This window comes from Poecilia formosa, unplaced genomic scaffold, assembly GCF_000485575.1.
Source record: "Poecilia formosa unplaced genomic scaffold, Poecilia_formosa-5.1.2 Scaffold8, whole genome shotgun sequence".
NCBI classification, from domain to species: Eukaryota; Metazoa; Chordata; class Actinopteri; order Cyprinodontiformes; family Poeciliidae; genus Poecilia; species Poecilia formosa.
The window spans coordinates 1,760,105-1,782,895 of NW_006799947.1; the positions used below are offsets into that span (position 1 = coordinate 1,760,105).

The following is a 22,791-nucleotide window of genomic DNA, read 5'->3' on the forward strand; positions in this document are numbered from 1 at the left end:
TGGGGCTATAAATTGTTTTAATCCTTTAATCAAAATGGTGCCATGGTGACTGGCATGATATTGCTGCAGGCAGTTCCTGGACAATCTGATATTTAGTAGGAATAATTAGAGAGGGTCATCAGACGCAGTCTACAGACACAGTAACCTGATAGAGTTAGGTAGGCGGTGAGATGTGGGTTTGCTTGGAAAAAAAAAAAGAAAAAAAAAAGTGTTGTCGTGCTTCTGTCAGAAATGTGAAACATTTGCATGTTGCATTGGACCAAGGTTGAAACTAGTGTTTATATGAGTACACTTACACTGCAAATGTTTAGGGTTGCTCAAAATAGCCCACACCCTTGTAGAATTATTTTTGTTATACATCAGATGCCCTTACATCTTGATATCGGAGTCTTTTCATCAACCTGTGTCAAACTGCTTCCCCATTAATTTCCATCACACAGATTACAAATTTACTGCTCCATTAATAGACTCATGCTGAGGTCTTTTCATCCACAATAAATCCATTTCCAACCATATGCGTGTTGAATCATTCAGTCTGCTAGACCTGGCAGGCTTTGAAGTAGCTTTATGGTCACTTCTAATCTAAGAGAATAAAATGGTTCCAGGACTCCATCCTGCTTCTATCCAGACCAACAAGAGGAGCTCCCATACCCAGAGTGTATTGGGTCGTCACTTTCAAATCTAATGTCTACTTTGAACTCATATTTTTGTCAGGCAGCACAGGCAGATAATGTTTTTGGATAAATGTGGTTGTAATGCACTTTTTTGTGTGTGTGCAAATTGTAGAGAGCGAGAGGTTCTAAAAAATGTTCTTAATTTCCTTTCAATTTCCTGCATGCGGCCCTGGAGCATATCTCACGTTATCCTACATCTCAAATACCGATCAGGAATGGCATTACATAACACAATCTGACTGTTATTACAGCGTGGACCGAACCTGGAAAATCACTGAAAATGGTCGCTGATAATGTCTCTAACTATTGAGCATGTGGGCTTCATCTTGTCCCTCACTGTGATTCGTGGCAAAACAATCAGCTTGCAAAAAAATAAAAATAAAACTTTAACCTTTTCTATCTGTAAAAACAAAAAGGAAAAAAAAAATCTCAGTGTTAGGCTTAACAAAATCGTTGGACATTCAATATTCTGTCCCATTTCCAAGCTCTTAGGGTGACCTTGGAAAGTTGGTGGTCCTCATCATCCCATGGGATCATGTTGTGATTGTGGTGACATTTTGTGCTAAGAATTAAGAAAAAAATATTTACCTTTCACTTTAATTAGGAATGGAAGGCATTTGACTTTGTTTTGTAATCAATATGATGAGTTAATCTAATTTATAACTGAATACCATAGCAAAACTGAGTGCATTTAGTTTTTCCTATAAAGACAAGTAATAACTCATTTCATGAAAATGATTGTTGTCCTTTTCTCTCTTTTTCCCTAAAAGTGTCTTTTGGCTCCAGAGATTTTGTTTGTGCTTCTTAATCAGAGAATGGCAATACCAGTGAGCCATGCTATTTATTTCACGATCAGTTCTTTTGTTCATCTCATCTTTTCTAATTTAGATTAAAAATACAGGGTTTTGACATTCTTAACAGTATCATATTATATAATCTGTCCCCAATGTAGACTTTAAGCTGTTTACTTTTCTATGTCATGTGTTTAGATTAGACTTTAATATGAGTGCATGTAATATCAGGACTGCTTGGATGCAATATTTGGTAGAGTGTGATGTGTACCTTCAAATTCTGTATGCCCGCTTATCTTTGGCCATTTGGCTCGTCTCGGCTTAGCCTTGCCTCCCGCACCAGATATTGATTTCAGTGACCAAGATGCTAAGGCTCACAGAGAATGGTGGAGACATCATCGTGACGATAAAGAAAGCAAAGAGTGAGGCAAATTATGTTTGAGTGGTTTTTGTTATTTCATTGTTGAGCGGTGACATTGAAGCTGTAGGTTTTTCCTGATATCACACATCCTTCATTTGGGTCAAATTTGACTTTGAATGCATGATGATTCGTCAAAAACAAAATTAAAACCATCAGCTCAGATTTCCAAGAAAATTGCTTTTGTTTCCTCCAGGAAAAACCCGACTGGTGCATCAGGTTTTGAATTAATGAAGGTTCACTTGGTGCATGTTGCTTCTTGCTCGTGTCTTTATTAATATTAAGGAGCTCTATTGAGGGTTTTAGAGTTAGCTGCAGTGCAGTCCAATCCCGTGGCAAAACCGGAGCGCTCTTGGGACATGTTAGTGTGTCTCTCAGAGTTAATGTAGAGTTTCTATTCCTTTATACAACCGAACGACCGGTTGTGCGTGGTTGGCTACCAAAGCTGGAAATCTTAACAGTTGTAAAGAAACATTTGTTTGAGTATGTGCTTCTTTAGAGGTGTCTGGGGCATTATATTTTTTTTTCTTTGTAATTTCCTCACTTGCTGGTCATCGTCTAAAAGCGAGACTATTTCCTACAGTGAGGCAAACTGTAAAATCTTTCCACATTTCAAAGTACCTTTTTGTTCGGTGCTGCCAGCTGAGTAGTTGGAATTTCACCTCCTGTTGCTCCTGAAGTTGTGACTTGAAAGCTATATGTGCACCAGATTCTTCCAGGCTGTGAGCTCAATTATTTGTCAGCGAAACCTCTGAGGGGGGCTCAGAATGTTTAAGACAGCTTGTTACATGACAGCGGGGAAGCTGGAGTATGTAATTTCATCTTTTCTTTCAACAGGTGCCTTTGCAAACACAATAGCCTGCCAAACAGACAAAGAAATATGCCTGGATGTTGGCGTTAGCCAGGTATTTGGGTCTTCGGGGGCGCAATATTTTCCTCACCAGATGGTTGCAATAAGTGAAACACCTTGCAGATATATATACTTGATATGCTGTTGGGGATTCCTGTCTTTCTTTGCTGTGTCGCACGCTGTAAATCACATTTAACGTCGGCCGACATAAGGAATGTGTGGTCATGGTGTGTAATTGTTGCAGCAGAGTGACGGGGTCGACCCCAAACTGCTGCAGCCCAACGCGTGACCAAAAACACTTTTTGCTTGTGGAGGAGCATCAGCTGCACTTCACTTCTCAGCTTCAGCTGTTTTTAGAAACGGCTGAAGGCATAACACTGTCTGACATTAAACCAGATGAAGCTCGCTCTGTTTTCAGTCACTTGGGATTAAAGCAAGTTTTAGAATATTGAGGAAAAACCTATTTAAAAGTTAAAATTCAGAAGTTTTTTGGATTGCAGTGCCTTCAAGTAATTTGGAAAAAAAAAACATTTTTGATGGTATAGATGATGTTGCGGCTTCATGAGCTTCTTATAGATTAATTTATAACATTTGAATAAAGTAGAGGCAAACTTATTTTAACATTTAGACCACTTTAAATAGTTCTTTCCCCCCAGTTGGTCCAGAACTTTGGTGCTGGTGTGAATACACTCAAGCAAATTTTGCTGTAGAACAAACAACCGGACTAAGACCCAGTTTTTCAGGTGGTCTCAGTCCACTTCCACAAACTGTGGTATGATTAGCTTACAACGTGAAAGCAGACATACTACAGAACATATACATCTTTTTGGATTTTACAAGCCATCATTGCTGGGTAAAAATGAGGCCTTCAGTCTTACTAAAGCTACTACTGAATGTTCTGGTTGAACTGAAGTCACACCTGATCATCCACAGTTTTCTGCTTACTGCTGCCAGCATGCTGTGGCTCCCAGAGCATCTTGTCTCATTCATCTTGCAGCTCTCATTTTCTGAGAAAATTAGAAATATTCCATTGTGAAGCCAGTGTTACACAAGCCGCTCTTGAAATTCAAAATGTTATTTTTGTTGTAATAACAGCTTAAATGTGCACAACAAAAATGTAACTTATCTCAATCTTAAAGTTAGTTTTTTCCGTGTCTGTGCTCTGTTCCGCTCCCATCGCTTCTGCTGAATGGGAGCGATGATTGTTGCCTATTTCTTTGTTTACAAATTATAGTCCATTTGAAAAATCTAATTTGTGTGCAAACCACACCAAGCAAAAAAAAAGAAAAAAAAAAGTCTGCTTTTGGTCCAAACTAAATAAGCAGACTAGGACCTTTCTGATGCTAATACACCATAAAAAAAAATAAGAAATAAAATAACGAAGATATCAGGAAGAAAAAAAAAAACAGCACAGGTTTGGTTCATCCAAATATCAATTCCAGATGAGTGAATATTTTCATGTTCTTCTTTTCAAACGGGTATAAACTCTGTGGGGTAATAAGACGAGTTATGTGTCCAAGAGACACAAAAGTATGTCACACAACAAAATACCTCACGAAGGTATTGATTTATGCTGGTAATAAAGTGTCATCCACACTGAAACGAGTCTTGTATAACCGTGGGCTGAAAGGCTGCAGAGTGAGGATGAAGCCAATTCCCCAAAAGGAACAAAAAAAAAAAGAAAAAGGCTGTTGTATAATGAGCACATTCATGCATCGAGTCTTCTTAGGCTGAAGTTGGCGTGTTTCATTTGTTCCAAACACCATTCAGTTCTTATCACACAACTTTAATACCTGTCATCAACTGTTATTACTTTCCAGAGTGGTTTGATTGAGCCAGCAACACACACGAACAGACTCTGCACCATTTCACCACCTAAATATTCCATTATAAGGACCTAAATTAAGGAAATGTGTCGACTGATATGACTAGGACCCTCTCAAACAAATCTTGTCATCCTTTTTAATTTGTTCTGAAACGTGGTGACAATTATACTGTACATGTAGTGGCCAAAACAAATGTTTGGGTGGCTGTGATTTGGCCAAAGGGTCACGGAGGGGCAGTTAGATTGTTAATCTGAGCATCAGAATCTGTCTGGCATCGCGTCCTCAGCGTGTCGGCATTGGGAAAGATGGGCCAGCTTTAAAAACACAGGCATAGCAGCACAGTGAGTTTTATTGTTTTTGTTTCCTTTCAGCCCTTCAGGGTTGAACCAGCTTTCTGGCACCGAGTGCTGGACCTCAGAAACAATGGTCATTACAGGGACTGAAATGTACATTGACTAAACTTGTACAGAGTCCAGGAAAGCTGGAGCCTTTTTCCACAATCAGAGTATTTGCTGATTCCGTTGCTCATTATATGGCCAAACTTAAATCTCCCGTTTTAATGTCCCATTAAATTAAATTAAAGGATGTTATGTCTGAGGGAAAATCAATTAAGTGGAATTTCATTCTGGACTTTGACCGACTTGATCAGCAGAAAGGCTAATTTGCTTTTTACTGTGTGGTGCTACGTTGCAAATATTGAAGCAGCATGTCATTAATTTTGATTACAGAGTAAATAGATTCTTGCTACAGCATAAACATGCGTTCAGAGTAAATGAAATTGTTAAAATAGAAATGATTAAATGGACATGCCACCAATTAAACTTTTTTTTCTAATTTTTTACCCAGGTCTCCCTAGAAAGGTTCCTGGTCTGTTTTTACTGAAAATACCAAGAGATGGCTGGAGCAAGCTGAAACTTGGATAGTTTTGTGTGAAGGGAATATGAGCTTATCAAGTGGTCTGTAAAAGAGTATTAGCACTCTGTAAATGACAAAACCAGTGGAAAATAAGCTTGTTAGAAAGCTGGAATCAGTCTCAGTTCTAGTTTTCTCACTGCATCTAAAGAAAGCACAGATTTGTTTGCGAAGTCTCGGTGTCCCTATTAGGAATACGATCTATGGTATTGAGTGCTTTGTAAGAGTAATAATACTGCTTGAGCGTTTTTACATTTTGTCTCATAAACTTCAATGTATTTTACTTGGATTCAGTCATGTGAATAGTTTTCTCCACAGCTTTGCTTTGTCCCTGATCTTCTTCTTAATGCCCCTTTGTCCTCATGACGCTGCTTGTTCTCTAATCTTTAACAGGTTTTTGCAGAACAGCACGGATGAACTCTGCTTAACTTATAAAGATAATCGGTGTCCCTGGATTTTCATTCAAGAGTAGTAGATTCAAAGAGACTGATTGCATACGCAGGACACATTTGTTGTAAATGTATTATTTATTTTTAAAAAATGGACAAATGTAGATTATCATTTAGCACTATTTTTCCTCCATCATATATATATAAAAAAAGAAAAATGCTTTAGGTATGGAAAAAAGAGGAACATTTCAAGTAGTAAAATTAATTTTTTCTTTAGCTTGAATTAATGTGACTACTTCCACCATTTTTGAAATAATATTTGCCCAACATTGCAGCTTTAAGGACAGGGTCAGATTTGACTGTGGAATACGGTTGCGGTTGCTTTTAGCATCAAGCATGCCTAAGTTAGACAGAGCAAATTCATCACCAGATGAAATAGCTATTGTTTAATTTCCATTAGGAAGCTCTTTGTATTTAGACGGAAAATGGGTCAAAAAGATAATCATTTGTATCAATAGCTTCTTTTCGTTTATTGCTCGAAAAGCAGCGCCACTTTAAAGAATAAAATTACCAACATGGGTTAGCAAATACAAATGAAAATAAAATACTTTTGCTGTTACTCATTTTCATCTTTTAATAAACCTCTCTAATAGCTGTCAAGGCTCGTTACTTTAGTGCGTAAGACAAGCCGGCTTATGAGCTAATCCTTCAGTGTACAAACAATGGCTTACTGTATGCATTGTTCTGATTGTGATAGAAACTTCTGACTATGATCTGTGCTGAGACAACACATGTTTTAATGTGATCTGTTTATTTTCCTGTTATTTCATCACGGCTGAACTGTGACATTAAAAAAAAGCTTAATTCTGTTTCTTTGTGTTTAGGAGCAAGAAGACCCCAACAAGCTGGCTACCAGCTGGCCCGACTACTACATAGACCGCATCAACTCCATGGCCGCTGTAAGTTTCTGTCCTTTTTGTTTCAATTGGTTTTTAGTTGTTTTTTTTTCCTATTTAAATTTGCACATACAATCCTGTTCAAAACAAAGTAAATCTACTTTCAAACGTTGGGTTTTGTGTGTCAGAACATAACGAGTTGATCTCCTTTGGCTTGTAAAACAATCTAATTTGCAACAGGGACATTGAAAACCATTTCTACTCTTCACAGTTCCTGCTCAAAAATTACAATACACCCTTCTTCACCCCCCAAACAAGCTTCATCTCAGGCTATAACATTTATTGGAAATTAAATAGCAAAAATTGACACAATCACGTCTCCATGAATGTCAAGCACGGTGGTCAAGGTGTGATGACTGTAGGCCTGTCACAGGATCTGGTCACCCAGTTTAGTTAATCCTGAACTTCTTTGCAGACTAAACTATTCAGGAGTGAAATTTGAATAGCTGTGAGAGAACGGAATCAAGGGGTGGCGCAGTCAAAGTCCAGACCTCAACAAAGGTCTAAATGAGCTGAAAAACCATTGGGAAGAAGTGGACCAAAAACATTGCCACTGTACATACCATTATAGTGTAGAATATTTTAGGGTGTACTTTCTTTTTACCCTAACTTTACATTCTTTTTAAAATACCTCACTTAATTTAAGTGCTCTCCTCTCAAGAGGTCACTGCTCTCTCAGCCTCAGCTCTCTCTCAGGGTGAATTTTTCATCGTGTCCCCGCTGACTGCTGATTGCACTCACATGACCGCATTCCTTCTCTTTGACCCCCGCATTCACACACACACACACGCACACGCACGCACACACACACACACACACACACACACACACATTTAGACACTTAGCAGTTCAGTAAGTGGGCATAACTGTCAGCGACCCAGAGTCAAGATGACAGTATACACTATTTTCCAGCCAGTGAAAACAGCTTGACACCATAACAAACTTCTCTTCTGCGGCGAGTTCATTGTCATTCAACATGCGCCTTTCTGGGGAAGTTGTGTTTTTTGATTCAGTGACCAGTTTGTGCCATTGACCTCTCCTCCAGAGTCCTTAAGTGGACGACATGTTGGCTCCAAAAATGTTTGGGAGTCATAAAACAGATATTTTAGGAGGCTGACATGTAAGCAGGATCTTTATAGATGAGCAGTGTTAATCACAATCTGTCCACATTCTACTAAGCTTGAGATTTGTTTCTTTATTCTTGTGAGTCTTTCCAAGTTGCAGATCAGACAACTGTTTCGATATGATACATGCAAATCAATATAAGCAATCAGACAAAACACAATGAAATAATGTTGATTGTCATAAAGTTCTTTTGCATCCCTACATATTTCTTTTGTTTTTCTCACAATTATTTTAGGCCATCAAATGTTATTTTAGGTTAGACAAAAATAACTTGCATAAATTTAAAAAACAGTTTTATCAAATGGTAATAGTTCATTATGTAAATTGGGGAAGAAAAAGCCAAACCAAACTGTCACTATGTGGAAAAGAATTACCCCCCCTTAATGAAATCAGGAATTAACAATTTCACTTTTAGAAAGTTTTCAATTTTACTTGCCACAGTTTGATTACAAATTCAGAAATCACTTAAATAGGACCTGTCTGACAACATGAAGTAGGCTGAAAGATGTCAAAAAGCAACATAAGAACTGCCACTGACATCTGTCTGGGAGGGATTACAAATATATTTCTAGTACTCTGGGATTCCATCTAATCACAGAAAGAGACATTATTCACACATGAATAAAATACAAAACAGTGAGCAGCATACACAGTGTTGCTTACCAGCATCGGCATGTGAATGTGTGTGTGAATTGGTGAAATAACTGAATGATGTCTAAAGTGCTTTGGAGTCCTCTTGACTTGTTAGAGCATTATACAAGGTCTGGCAATTTACGATTCGTAATTTGAAAAAAGGAAGAAAGAAACCAGGTAAAATGAACATAAGTGGGGAGCACCACAGTGGAAGCAACTACTAACCAAATGAAACACAAAGACCTGTCCCAGATTTTCCATAAACATCTTAATGATTCCCATGACTTCTATGAAAAGAAAAATCTGTGGAGTGACAAAACACAATTGGACCTCAAGCAGACTTGTCTCATGTAGGAGGAAACTGATCCAAAGCAGACCAGCACGTCCACCTCTGAATGACTCTAAAAAGGCCATTAGTATGTAAGCAGCTTAATTCATATGGCACCATGCACAGGTCAAAAATCACAATACAATATAAAAATGAATGCAAATACATTAAAACAAACAAATAAATCAAAAAGAAAGGGGTAAAAGAAAAAAATAAAACGACAGTTAAAAAATTAGAGACAAATCATACAATCCCAAAAGTAGTTAAAAGTCATCCTGAATAAATCGCTCAGATTGTTATCAGATTATTATAGCCTGACATTAAAATGCATGTGATCAAAAACATAAAACGGTGAAACAAAAGCAAAAACAGACATCTGTTAGTGAACAGTTACTTTTTTTGGGCAATGCATTTTTTTCTCATGGAAACAAGCAGCAACAGCTTATGTGTCGTTTTGGGTTTTGAGAGCACTGAAGGTATGCTCCCTTCACATGGCGAACATACAGGCAAAACGAGATTCTATACGTCCATTACTTCAGTCTCAAAATCTGGGTGAACAGTTTTTACTGTCTGGGTCAGGCAGCACCCAGCCTTTCACAAACGGCATCACACTGTAAGCTGAGCTCAGAGAAAACTCTGATTTGTAAGCTGCCAAGAGCTGAAAAATCCATCAGCACTGCAGCAGCGCCTGCTGTGCTATTAGGTGTCAGACAGACTATCATCAAACTCCCTGTCAGCGATGTGTTTCAGCCTTTCCATTGTTTTAGTACATTTGCTACAAACCAATTTGTGCAAATCGTTCGTGAAAAGCCTGCTTCAATATACGTGGAACTTTTTTAACCAATAAGTCCACTTTCTGCTACTTGTTTGTCTCTTATCGTTTTAGTGTTGCAAACTCCTAAATTGAGTCCAGATTTTCCTCCATACAATTATGGATAGAAAACGATAAACAAAACCTCTGATGACGTGACTCTCGAATTGATTTAAATCAATCTTCAGTGACCTCACTTAAAGGGAGTCAATCCGTGCCAAAAAACAGTCACTGGATCCTGGACGAGGTTCCGGTTATTGTAACGCCCCACTGGCTTGGTCGTAACAGTGTCAGTTTAAGTAATTACTCCAATATGAGGGGGAGGATTTAAAGATTGGAAACAACCAGTTATAAAATTCTCAGACATAATCTAGCTTGTATTAGGGAGATTCCAATGCTATGATGCTATTCAGGTATTTCTAAAGTTGAACAAACACCCTTTTGTTCATCTCCCTCCTTTTGGCTCCATTATTCATCTTTCCATCTTCCAAAACGTTTTTCATCCTTATTTGCAACCCTCCTTGTTCTCGACACCGGAGCTCCTGAGTGCATCCACGCTGCAGATCCATGACTTCATGTCTTGGCGAGTAATTGAGCTCACCGGGGACAGACCTTCTACAGTAGCTGAGTTATTGGATGATCTCACTTTGGCTCCGTCAGCTTGAGAGACTGCCTCATGACCTACATCTTGACATTCATTCATAAAGTCACGTCGGAGCTCAAAGGTTGTTTGCTGGCTGTACAGTTATAACACAAATGTGCTTGCTGTCCTGACGTTAATAACCTGATGATGGAATAAGCTTCCCCAAAGAGGGGGGAAAAAAAAAAAGATTCAAAACTTCTAACCTGGGATTAAGCAAGTCACTCAGCCATGGCATGGCAGCATCTTAATAAACCCAAACGTCAGGTATCAAATTATGTATTGTGTATTAAATCAACTGCACAACTGATTTCTCCTCATCATATTAATTGTTGTCATTTGACCATCAGAAAAAGCTGTCGGCTGAAACTATGGTTTTCCCTTAAATATGTTTTAACGCAATGGATATTTATTTAACTTTTGGTTTTTGTTACCATTTCAACAAGAGCCGTGGCAATAATCCTGTAGAATTACACAACTTGTTTGATAGACGTGACTTAAAATGACATTGGAAGACCATATCTTAAACCTTTTTGAGCAAGAAAGCTAGCTGGAATAAAGCCGATGCTTCCTCTCTGTAATACTGGAAGATTGTTCCAAATTCAAGAAACTTTAAAAAAATTAATAAAAATAAATGCTGCTTCTCCATGTTTAGTTCTGACTCTCGGAATGTAGAATAGTCTTGAACCACAAGACCTGATTAGAAACAACAAAATCTTTAATGTCTTATGGTCCTATGCCACTTAGCGACTTGTAAACTAACAGAAGTATTTTAAATGTTAAATAAACAGAAGTATTTCAACTGTTGGCTATTGTGACATCTACTGGCACAAGTTATGATTCGCAAACAACTGAATTCCCTAAATCTATGACGGGATTACGATTACTCTGGAAAAACGGCATCCTTATTTTAATGGCTGTTTTGTGATTTCAATACCAGCAGATTACTTTTAATATTATGAAGTGATCATTAAAACCAAATGTATGCATTCTGAAATCAAACTATCACTCGCAAATTTTAGTATAGCATGGAATCTTTTAGGTTTTTATGATAACGTTCCATAATTCTCAACATTCTGAAACCTCAAATCAACGGCATGAATTAAAAAAAAAATGTTTTTTTAGCACCTGAGAGATAATTTTTACTGGTTTGATTAACCTAATACTTTGTCTATTGTTTCATCTTTATTTAAACACATTAATATGTGTTCTTTTTTCCCCCTCTTAGCATTAAAGCCATATTTTTAATTGGCATGCCAGTGACTCACATGGCTTACATTAGTCTTTAGAGCAGCAGCACCAGTCTGGCTGGTAACAATGCACTGATGATCAGCTCTAAGGCAATGTTGTGGCTCTGGGCTGCATTTCCTATAATAAAGACTCAGGGAAGTACCATCTGCTGGTTTACCAACAGGCTGTAATGGTATCCTTGTGTGGATGTTGGCAACAGGTATGAATGAGCTGACAAATAACAGATGTAAGGAAGAAGCTGTTGGCTAGACTCTGACATCGAGAGTTGGCTAAGAGAACTGCCTCTTCAGGGCTTCTGGACTGTCTGCAGTTGAGACTAAGTCAACTTGATAAATGTTTTGACTGTAGCATTTTTCGATTAAGCACTAACTCTGCTGTACAAAGTTGCCGAGCAGTCAAACTTACAGTTAAGCCTTAGTTGACTATAAGAGTTACATGCTGTAGGATTTCCAACTCAGAGATACCCTGTTGAAGGACCAGAAAAGAAGACATCTTTTCAGAGTTGGCAGATCCGACTCAGAGTGCTGAAATAAACTCAGGTCGACCGCTTTGGCAGTGAGCAGCCATGGAAAACGCCCGCAGAGGCTAAACAGAAGCCGTGACTAATGGGAGCACGGCTGCTCTTTGATGTTACTGACGAAACCTTTTAAGTGATGCAGAGATGCATTAACACGAACACTGGTTTGAGTGTTTTTTATTATTTGCCCTGTTTGTTGTAAGTTTGATTAGAGCCAGTTGTCTGCATAACTTCTGTTGACATGGTGTTTGGTTTCTCTTGACAGAAAAGTCACTGAAAGAAGGGGGAACATACAACGGTTTTTAAGTGATTGTGCCTGTGGGGTGACAAGATATTAACTTGATACTATTTCTTATGAACTAAGTCTAAGTTGCTGTTGTGGGCTATGGATATGAAGGTGAAGAAACATGACGAAATGTATCAGTGTACAAGACTTTAAATTAAAATTAAAAAAGTAAAACAATTTTTTTTAGGCTTCTCTTTATGTAGTAGCACTACAAAAGAGTAATAAAAGAGTAAAAGAGCGTAGTCTGTTCCGCTGTCTGTGGTAGGGTTCTGGGCATTTCTGTGGAAAGTGTGGCAAATAAGATATGAATCGTATATAAGCCCTGTAAGGATGTTGCAGTTGGCAAACCATTAGATGTTACAGCGGTAATGTTAGCATCTACTTTGTAGCTTCATAACTAAAAGTATACTTGATTTTCTCTGGACTACATCTGATCATCTCTGGTTCAAAATCAGATGTATTTTGAACCAGATCAGTCCGAGTAATCTTTATTACTCGGACTGATCAAATCTGAACTCGACAAGAATTCTTTGAAACAGCTTGTGATTTATGAAATCTCCAAGGCCTGTTCACATTTTTGCAAAACAGATTTTTTCTTTCTGTGTTTCCACCTCCCATCTTGATGTAAGCATAGATTTTGGTGTAACAAAAACTACCAATTTGAAAAATTGTTTTGAAATTTTTTATTTTTATATATTCTTTTAAACTCTCCCTGTGGTGTTTACCTGGAAATGATCAAAAGGATGCAATAGCATAAGAACCTCTAAGATATGAGAATCTTTGACTAAACCAAAAATAATTCCGGGCTAAATTGTTGCCAAAGATTTTAAGAAAAGATTTAAATGCATAGTCAAAACGTGTCTGTTTTGGCACTGTTTGGTATCCAAAACAAACACGTATGAGATGACAAAAACTGCAAAATGAATAAAAAGATGAAGGGATGAACAGAAATATCACCAGCACTTTTGAACTGGATCCACAATTTAGATCCACAATGATCTGAATTCCTTGTTATATTTGCAGATGCAGACATTGTTTGCCTTCGATGAGGAAGAAATGGAAATGCGGAACAAGGTGGTGGAAGATCTGAAGACAGCACTCCGAACCCAGCCAATGAGGTATGTCCATCATGTGGTGTTTTCCTGGGCTGCAGAGAGTCCAGAGCTCTGCATTGCATGGCTCTCAGTCAAGTCACGCATTCCTGCCATTTGACTTGTTGAGGTAATATCCCACAAACTAATTACGACTAATAATGTAACATACTACTGGAAAGATTTGCTTTACAATAATAGTGCCTCTTGTCATTTGGAATTATCCCCACTTAATTACTTCCAACTGAAATGCAACCAATTAGAGGTATTTTTAGCACTGCAGATTAGCTTTTCCCTTCCCTGACATGGCCATCGGCAGCTCTTAGGCCTCACACATCAACACAAAGAGCCATTTGAGGACATCAGACGTCCCACTAGTGCAAACTGCTCTCCTCTTGCAGTCTGCGACACCCTTACATCCGTATACATCAGCCATTCGTAAGACGTGGGGGGTCTGAACCAAAGTGGGCCTGTTGATTTTATTTTATTTTTATGTCATGGGGAGATATAAAGTCACAGGCTACATCTAGAGAGTGACAAAAACTCAGGGCAGCTTTGAAGTCTGGGTCACGTCTGGGTTTTGTGTTTATAGGCCAAGTGAACATAAACGTTGTTGGGTGTGTGTTCCAAATGTACATGGGCCCATTTGCTTTTTTTGTTTTTTTGTTTCAGGCCTTGAGATGAATTTTGATCTAAAATGGCACCTTGTATATCAGTGGTGGCAAAATCCAGCCCTCAGTTCTTGAATGGGTACCTTGTCCACACCTGACTCAGATGTGAAAATGACATAAGTACAGAAACAAGTTCTGCAGAATCCTGTTTAAGACATACTTATTTGACAAATATATGCTGGGACAGAGATAAATCTAAAAGTTGAAGGACGCTGGCCTTGGCTGGTGATTCCCTACATTTGGTTGTTGTTTTCACATCACTTCTCAATAATTTTTGTCATTCTATGTCTCAGCTTTTTGGACCTCCTTTCTTCTTTTCTGTCGTCTTTGCAGTTATTTCCACTTCTCTCAGCTATGTGCAGGTAATGGAAAGCAGCCATGCTGATGAGACTGTCTGCTCTGCACATGTGTCCGCATGCGTTGTTTGTTTACCAGCCTAATGAAATAACCGCCGACAGATGCTGGCAAATCATCAGCCGACTTTTATCTCAAAATGTCATTAAGTCGGCCTGTTTGTCATCTAAGCAGTCAGTCTGTCTTTGACCATTTTGTGTTTCGCTCTGTTGGTGAAGCTTAGAGATGGACCGATTGAGGCTTTGAAGTCAGAATGGTCAATTTTGTTTTAAGGCTCTACATCCATGCTCATTTGTGTAAATTGCACTTATTTGAACGATAAATCTTAACATTGTGGTAAAAGTACAATCTTTTGCAAGTTCCCTATTAGAGATAGTAGTTTGGAATCCAACAGAAAATAAGGGAACCAGATTCAGCCAAATGTAATGTACTTTGTCTGTCCAAGTGGAAAGATCACATTAAGACATGTTGTCTTCTTTTGCGAGAATGCCCTAGTCCCTTTGACACTGATGCCTCCAAAACCAGATATATTTTTAAAAGTAAGTGAACTATTCAGTTGTGGCCAGAATTTTTGCGACTAGCAGAGCTTAAATTTTTTAACAAAAACAAGATTGTTTGCTCCTCTGCTGGCAAACCGCGGGGTAGTGGTCACATTTGCTTCTCCGGGTACCCCTTTTGTATTAAATAGTCTTAAGGGACACTTCAATGGGGGAAATACCCTTACCATAGCCAATCTCATTGCCTCCCACAGTATATCAGTCTATCTTTGATGGTTTTCTTGGAGAGGAGTGACTTATTTGCTGTCCTCTTTAATAGTAGACCAGCATTGAGAGGCCTCAGCCTCAATGTGTGAGCAAAAACGCTCACATCTGCCGACTGCCATTCCTGAGCAGGATTGTCCTCATGGCAGCTCAGTCCATTAGTTGAAAGGAAATTTCCCTACCACGTCTTGGTCTTTCGAATGTCCCCTGAAGCTTTCTTCACAGCAATTTAAACTCTCTTGCAAATTTCAGTTGTGTTTTTTATAACAAGGTGATTTGGTCGCAATCTTGCTAGCGGCAGTAGTCTGTGAATTGTTTTTCATTCAAAGCATCGATGGCGGCTTGTCCTTTGATTGAGTTTATCATTTCTTATCATCTATTAGCACAAATAGTTTAAACTCCCAGTCTCACTGTTTGCAACCTTGTTGTTTCAATTGATTCAAAATTGATCAGCTACCCTGTCCTTGCTAACTCTGACCCCTGACCTGACGATAAAGTCATTGAGATGCAGATCACTAAAACAGTTGTGGGTTTTGTGATGACATTGATTTTATTAACTTTACAGGGTTTTTTTTGGACAAGAAATGTATTTTTAAGACTACATTACAAGCAGAGCAGAGCATCGTCATGTGACGGTAACCCCTTTTTCATTTTGTTTTCCCAACAACCATTCTCTTGTTCCTGCTTCTCCTTCAAGTGTTTGTTTGTGTTTAATTCAGATAATTTACTTCATCAAACTGTAACGGCTCAATGAGCTCTCTTTAGTGATGCACCTGCACCGGTGCTGTTCTTTTCAGGATGAGTTATGGCCCATTAACCCGCACATGTTTCTCACTACTGTATACCTGATGTGGGTTCCAGGTGCCTCCCACAGAATATGGATGCCTGGGGGATTTGTGGGCAGTGAGTTAATATCCAGCCTTGGTCAAATTTGAGACACATGAACATCAAAGGGGGAAAAAGATGGTTCAGAGCTTAAAGGTCGGCGAGAAATCTGAGCTTGACACCAACTTTGTGGATCGTTTCTCTGTGCCCTCAGTGAGTCGTCATGCTGTTTTTATGGCCAGCTTTTGTGGGACACGGTTGTTTCTGTCTGTATTCGGCCTTGATTCATGCCTGCCTCAAGTGGCCTCCCTCTCTTTTTCTCCTGGCGTCTTCCCAGAGGCAGCTGGGCCTGGCTGTGAAGAGGGCGCCTTGTTGCCCTCAGCTTGTTTTGCAGGGCCACAGGAGCTAAACACATGCTGGGTATGCACTGTGCCAGGCAGAGGGCACAACAAGAGCACATTGTCAATGATCCATCCATTGCTGTCACATTCTCAAGCAGGATAATAATTTGTATAGCAAGGTGGCATGTATCTCAATGTTTTTATTTTTTTTTTATTTTTGCATTATGTGCATTTGTAGCTACTTAATGTACAAATGCCTCCTATTTATTTATTTTTTTTATTTGTGGAGCCTAAAATTAAAACAGGTGCAGTATATTTATCTGAAACGCAAACTTTGAGAAGACACTTTAAGATTGTCTAATATGCACCTATAACGTAAGTAATATTCATAAATAATTTTACCTTTCCACAGGCCAAAAGGCAAAGAGATTTGTCCTGTGAATGATTATGGTCAGATTTTCAGCTTGGTTCCAGTGAAATACTGGGAAGGAAAATCACCTCATCAGTGCTTTTTGTATAGTTTGACTGTGCCTGCCAGGCATGCACCAATCTATCATGGACTAGTCTAACATGAGCCAGTTTTCACTTGATTAGCTCTGATGAGCGATCCGTAGGTCAAATGAAAGTAATCAGATGTTAATTATATGTTTTACTCCATTAAATGCATCAGTGTTTAAAACCCCCACTATTTTTGGTTTATCAGCATATCAGTGAGTGATTTTTGCTTTTTTGTTGTTGTTGTGGTCTTGAGCTTAGTAATATCGGTTGATGAACGTGTGGATTTGCTTGTTTTGACATTCTCAAGAACAAATTTAGAATTGGCACGTCAAGAGAAAACTGGAAATCAAGCTTTGCTCCAACACTTCTTTATCTCAACATATCAACCCCAAGAAAAGTTGTTTACAGATGGGGATTTTTTTTTTTTTAATTCCTCACAAACTCTTTGGGCAAAAGAACTGACATGCTGCTTTGACTCTTGCTTGAGCGAAAGGCAAATGGATTTGGCCTTGAAATACCTTCTATACAGCTCAATGAATACTTAAAAAATCTCTTCATGAGAAGAGATCTATCATTGGGAAAACAATGTCTTCTTTCAGAGGCTTCTTCCAATTCACTGTAGTACGGACAGCTACAGGAAATCTGTCACCACTATCTACTATAACTCTTTATATTATTATAACATGAGTTATAATAACATTTAATTTCCCTTTGGGATCAATAAGATATTTTTGAACTGAATTTGACTTAAATTAGTGACAAGTCCTCTGTTTTGTGAAAAAAAAGAAGTCAGGTAAATTAAAAACTTTTTTTTATACTTTATTAGATATTTTGTGTTTTTGCCAATCTAGTTTAAGGTTAAACTATGACCCTTCAGACGTTGCTCTCAAGATTCATTCTCAGATGTTTCTCCTTTTCTAGATACGATCACTTCATTGCTTCTGTTTATGTTTGCTGTACTTTATGAGACAACTTGATTCTCGTAAAATCATGTGAGCTTTCAGCCTCTTCATTTGACTCAGCTGGTGACCCTTTTTGGCAGGTCGCAGGGACATTTAGTAACAGTTTTAAAGCCACGTTTTGCTCCCTCGTTAGGCCGTAACTCAGATTTTTTCTTTTCAGCTGACGTTGATTAAGAAAATTGGATCTCAACAAATAAAACATAAAGATGCCACTTTGCAGAAATACAAGTGGACCTTGACGAGCCAAAGTAAAGAAAAGTCACGGGGAGGGTTTATTCCAATGCTCCAGTAAATAGTTAATGTAATTCATCAAATGTTGTACTCTTTCTGAACAGACAAATATAGGCACACTGAAATTGTTCTCCTTCTGTAAGATCTGTATTGTTTATCATCCATCAAATGGAGCTGGGCCTGTGTATTTACCCACACAAAGCTAAATCTAAACTCAAACAGGCATGTCAGGGCTGATGGACATATACAAACCATGTAGCCGTGTAGTAGATACACAGTCTGTGTTGCATTTTAATTTATCTTCTAAATATTTCAATATTTGTTGCATGTTATTGTGTCAGCGCTGTTGCATAACTGTTAGCCTCTTGAGTTAAATCCACATCTGTGCTGATATTTGTGGTTCTACTCAAAGCGTCTGTGTGTGCATTCTTGCATCTGAGACACGAAACCCCACAACTGCTGCCATTTAGTCGAAACATTATTGCAGGAGGATAGGGAAACATTTTTTTTTTTTTTTTTCCCCCCTTTCAGGTCAGTGAGGCCGTTGTGACCCATAATGCGCCGCAGTCCAAGCAGACCATCTCAGTGCTTCCCATGACAGCTGTCTGGACATTGTTTTTGCAAATCTCTTCCAGCAGGAATATTGACTTGAGCCCTAGTTCAGTCTCTTCTCCAGCTCCTGAGTCAATAACCCTTTGGAAGGTCTGCTACCAACACAAGGAGAAATTATTATTCAGAACAGTCAGATCTCTTAAAGTCCCGCTTTAACTGGGAGGAAAACCTCTGTTTTCATACATTACGCAATATGTTTCACTGGGAGAGCAAAGCATTACATCTTTAAAGAGTGTTCGAGACGTAGATGTGAGATGTGTTTGCTTCTTTCCGACGTCTGATACCAAGTAGTGAAAAGGGATTTTCAGCGAAAACCTGAGTGGAGTGCTACGCTCAAATATTTTAGGTAGATAAAGCTTGAGCTGCTACTAAATATGTACAGAATAGATAATAAACAAATAGATTGTACTAGAATCTGAGGTTTGATGTGTTATGTAATCACACAAATCACTAACTTTTAAACTGTGACCTTTAGGTTGGTATATTGACAAATATGCAATGTCCTTTCTTGGAGTTTGTTTCAATGTTTTTTTTTTTTTTTGTGTGTGTGAAAGGTCAGAGGTTGCACATAATTCTGAGGTGGAAGAAAAATGATGCAGGGTTTCACACTTTCCAGGTTTTTATTTGTAAAGAGAGTATAAACTACGTCTCCTTTCTTTTTACATTATGCATCGCTTTGTGTATGTCTGCCTCATTAAATCCTCCATTGAAGTGAAAACGCCAACTAAAGAAAAGGTAGTTAACGCCCCTCTTCCCTCAGCTGTCAGATTTGGGGGAAAAAAAAAAAAAAGAGTTGGTGTCAAGTCTGCAGAGTAGCCACTAGATATTGCTAATTGTCACACTTTGTTTCTCAAAAACGGAGTCAAAATAAGGTAAAAAGTTGGATGTTTGATGGTTGTCTTAATGTTGAATCTTAACTGGTCAGATATGTTACTAGAGTACTGTTTTCCAAAAGTGGCTTCTTTGCATAAGCCATTTGGCATTTTTCTATACTTAGTGGGTCTGTGTGTTGTGTACAAAAGTGTTGTGCATATAGAGTTCTGTATTAGGTAGAAAGCGATCCACACTCTTTGTGTCTGAAGAATCATAGAGTATTTATTATGTGTTAAAGAATGTGTGTGTGTGGGGGAGTGTGTGTCCATCTATAACAGTTCAAACCTCAACAATTTCATAGCGGTTCCAGCAGACTCTCTGTTGAAGCTTTTTGCACCTCATCACCTCAGCACCAGATGACTATTTACACCACAAAACATTTCTATTGTAACATAGCTGACAAGCAGAACAAAAACTGTTTTGCAGAAATAGACCATTTCACCAAACCCCACTCTCCATAATTGCAAATGTGTAAAAATACCCAATATGATCTTTGTTTATACCTCTAGTAAATTTATGTTTCAGTTGTTAGGGAAAGAAAAAGATTTGATTTTTTTTTTCTCATAAACTCCCTGGTCTGACTTGTGAAATATTGTGACTTCTTTAAAGTTTTTCATGTGGAAAAAGTAGTAAGCAGCTTGAGTTCTGCATTTAAATTTCGTACTCGCTGAACTCGTTTTTTTTTTTTTTTTTTTTTTTTGTCTATTTAACCAAAAGTTGAAACATCAGGAAAGAGGAAACGGATTTTGTGGATTATTATCCAACTCACATACCTCATTAGATACTGAGACTATCAATTTTCTTCCTCACGGTTTTCATTTGAGTTAATGACTGCAAGGCAAAAGGTGTAACCTACAAAGCAGGCCTTTTTTGAACCTTCTAACAAACTCACGAACTAAGAAAGGATGATGTTCACCTTTGATTTTTGTCACTTTTTTGGTGCATTTGTTGAAATAACTGTGTAAGTAAAAATAAAATGTGACTGGCCCTGATTGGTGATTTTGTCAGAAACTACAAATTATCTCGTTTTGCATTCAATGAATTGACCTCTAGCCGCTCGTGGCACTGACAACATTGCAGTATAGAAGCTCTTCCTGAGTGAAGCACATTTAGTTATTTGTATCAGTAAGTTGTGTAACGTGAAGGACAAAAGACGCCAAAATAAAACTTTTAAAAGTTGAACTATTTCTTTATGGAAACTGGACATTCAGGCTGATACTTCAGCATTAAAGGAGAAATCAAGCAGATAGAAAAGGGAGGCTTTGCTTTCAGAAGGTTGAATTTGTTGCAGAACATTTTCGGTTTTATCTTTCAGAGCTTTCAGCCTTTCTGTCAGAACAAATGATTTAGGCAATGTTGAGCGTTATTTGGAAATCTCCCACTAATGGTAACGGTCAACTTTCTTTATCCATAAACATTGTTCTTAACAGTTTTTAATAATATAATGTTGTCAGGACAGTCTAAAATATCACCTCGGTTATCATGTTTCATTGTGGTAAAATTTTTAAGTGCAAAGCTGTTTAATAGACTCATACATCTTCTATTGTTTATTATCATTATTGGACAATTAAAAGTCATCAGTTCTTTTCAGTATGACAATATATATCTCCACTCCTCATCATGCAATGTAATTTATTTTGGTTTTCACGCAGCACATTTTTTACATGATGCTGCTGACATTTGTGTGAAATTTGTCATTGATTGGACGGAAATAAATTATATGACGGAAAACCAGTGAATCCGGGCAAAGGCAGGAGACCGAGGGTTTGCTCTTTTTAACAGACATCAGGGAGTGATTCCTACACAGAGAGTCTAATTTTTACTTAATTTATAGCCTCAGAAAACAATTTCCTAATCTCTTTAAGCTAGCTTCAAGTCATTCCTAACACCATGGGAGAATGACGTTTTTAAAATATAATCTCGTCTTAAAATAAAATAGCATTGTTTTTCATTTTTTACTTGAGTTCTATGGAAGTGCACTGCTGTTTGTCCTGTTGACTTTATTGACCACTGACAGGAGACATCATGATCCCAAGGCCCACCTGAGATCAGCTGACCCTGCGTATGAAGCGCTCCCTCTGGACATGCCTATAAACGTAGCCCAGAAGAACTCCTCTGTGCATGGCTTAACATTTGCTACAGATGTGCCCTTTGGCTGAGGCTTTAATCGTATTCTGTTTATGTCGGTTTTATGTGCATTGTCCTTTGTTCAGCCTTCATGTTACCTCGGTTAAACACCAGGCCTCACAAGTGAAAAGCATTTAAATGAGAGCTGTGCTGATATTACACGATACACAAAAACCTCCAGTCAGGGTGCTGTAATTGGCACCTCTGACAGCCTTTCTTGGCCTCTTATTCACATTCTTCCTTTCTAGTCAAATCAGTCCTGTGTGTGACTGAGTGTCCCTGGATGGAAGCGAGTGGGTGTTTGAGAGAGACTTTTAGATGTGTGTGTGAATACGAAGGGCAGCAGAATGGCTCCGGGGAGCACATGATCGCTTGAGTTTGTGCATTTGGAAGGGCTGGACTTGGATAAGTGTGTGTGGCTGTGCTTCGAGGCAGACTGTCTGCCACTCTGGGGTCATTCTCGGTTCAAACAGGAAAACCGTTTTGGTTCTGAAGCTGAAACCTCAAACAGTACGTCTAGCTGGACTCCAGTTCTGAATTTAAATGTGCGCTTCTGGATTACTTTCCGCTTCGTTCTGCTTATTAAGCGTATGAGATTTCAAGATAAGGCCAAAAGTCTGGAAGATCACTGATGAGCAAATTATTTTTATTAATTGTGCTAACAAATTAAAGCATTAAAAAGTATTTTTATGCCTGGAAATGTTTGTTTGTGACACTAAGCGGCTAAGTTGTCAATAAATAAAGTAATATACATTTTTAAGTACATATAACCAGAACTTGATTCACTTAATTATTTTTCATGTCTTGTCAACTTTACCTTTCTGACCACTGAGGTCGAATAAAAAATGACCAAATTGTACTGTAGTTTTATAGCTGCAGTTTTCCACTGTGACTTTTTCTTTTTTAGATGTATGCCTAATTCCAATGTTTAATCCATGTTTTCCATAGAGGTGAATTCATTAAATTTAAGATGTTTTATAATTTTCAGACTGTCATTCAGCCTGGATTGAAGTCCACAATTTACAACAATGGCAATCA

The 22,791-nt window shown here is 38.2% G+C and overlaps 1 protein-coding gene across 8 annotated transcripts in view; it reads left to right on the forward strand.

The window, feature by feature from the left end:
- The window catches only part of daam2 (dishevelled associated activator of morphogenesis 2), a 101,629-nt gene that overhangs the window by 49,780 nt on the left and 29,058 nt on the right, over positions 1-22,791 (forward strand). For all 8 annotated transcript variants that reach the window (XM_016662166.1, XM_016662146.1, XM_016662157.1 and 5 more), the window contains 2 exons: positions 6,745-6,819; positions 13,431-13,525. In XM_016662166.1, the coding sequence (XP_016517652.1) occupies positions 6,745-6,819; positions 13,431-13,525 (170 nt within the window). The remainder of the gene's footprint in view (positions 1-6,744; positions 6,820-13,430; positions 13,526-22,791) is intronic.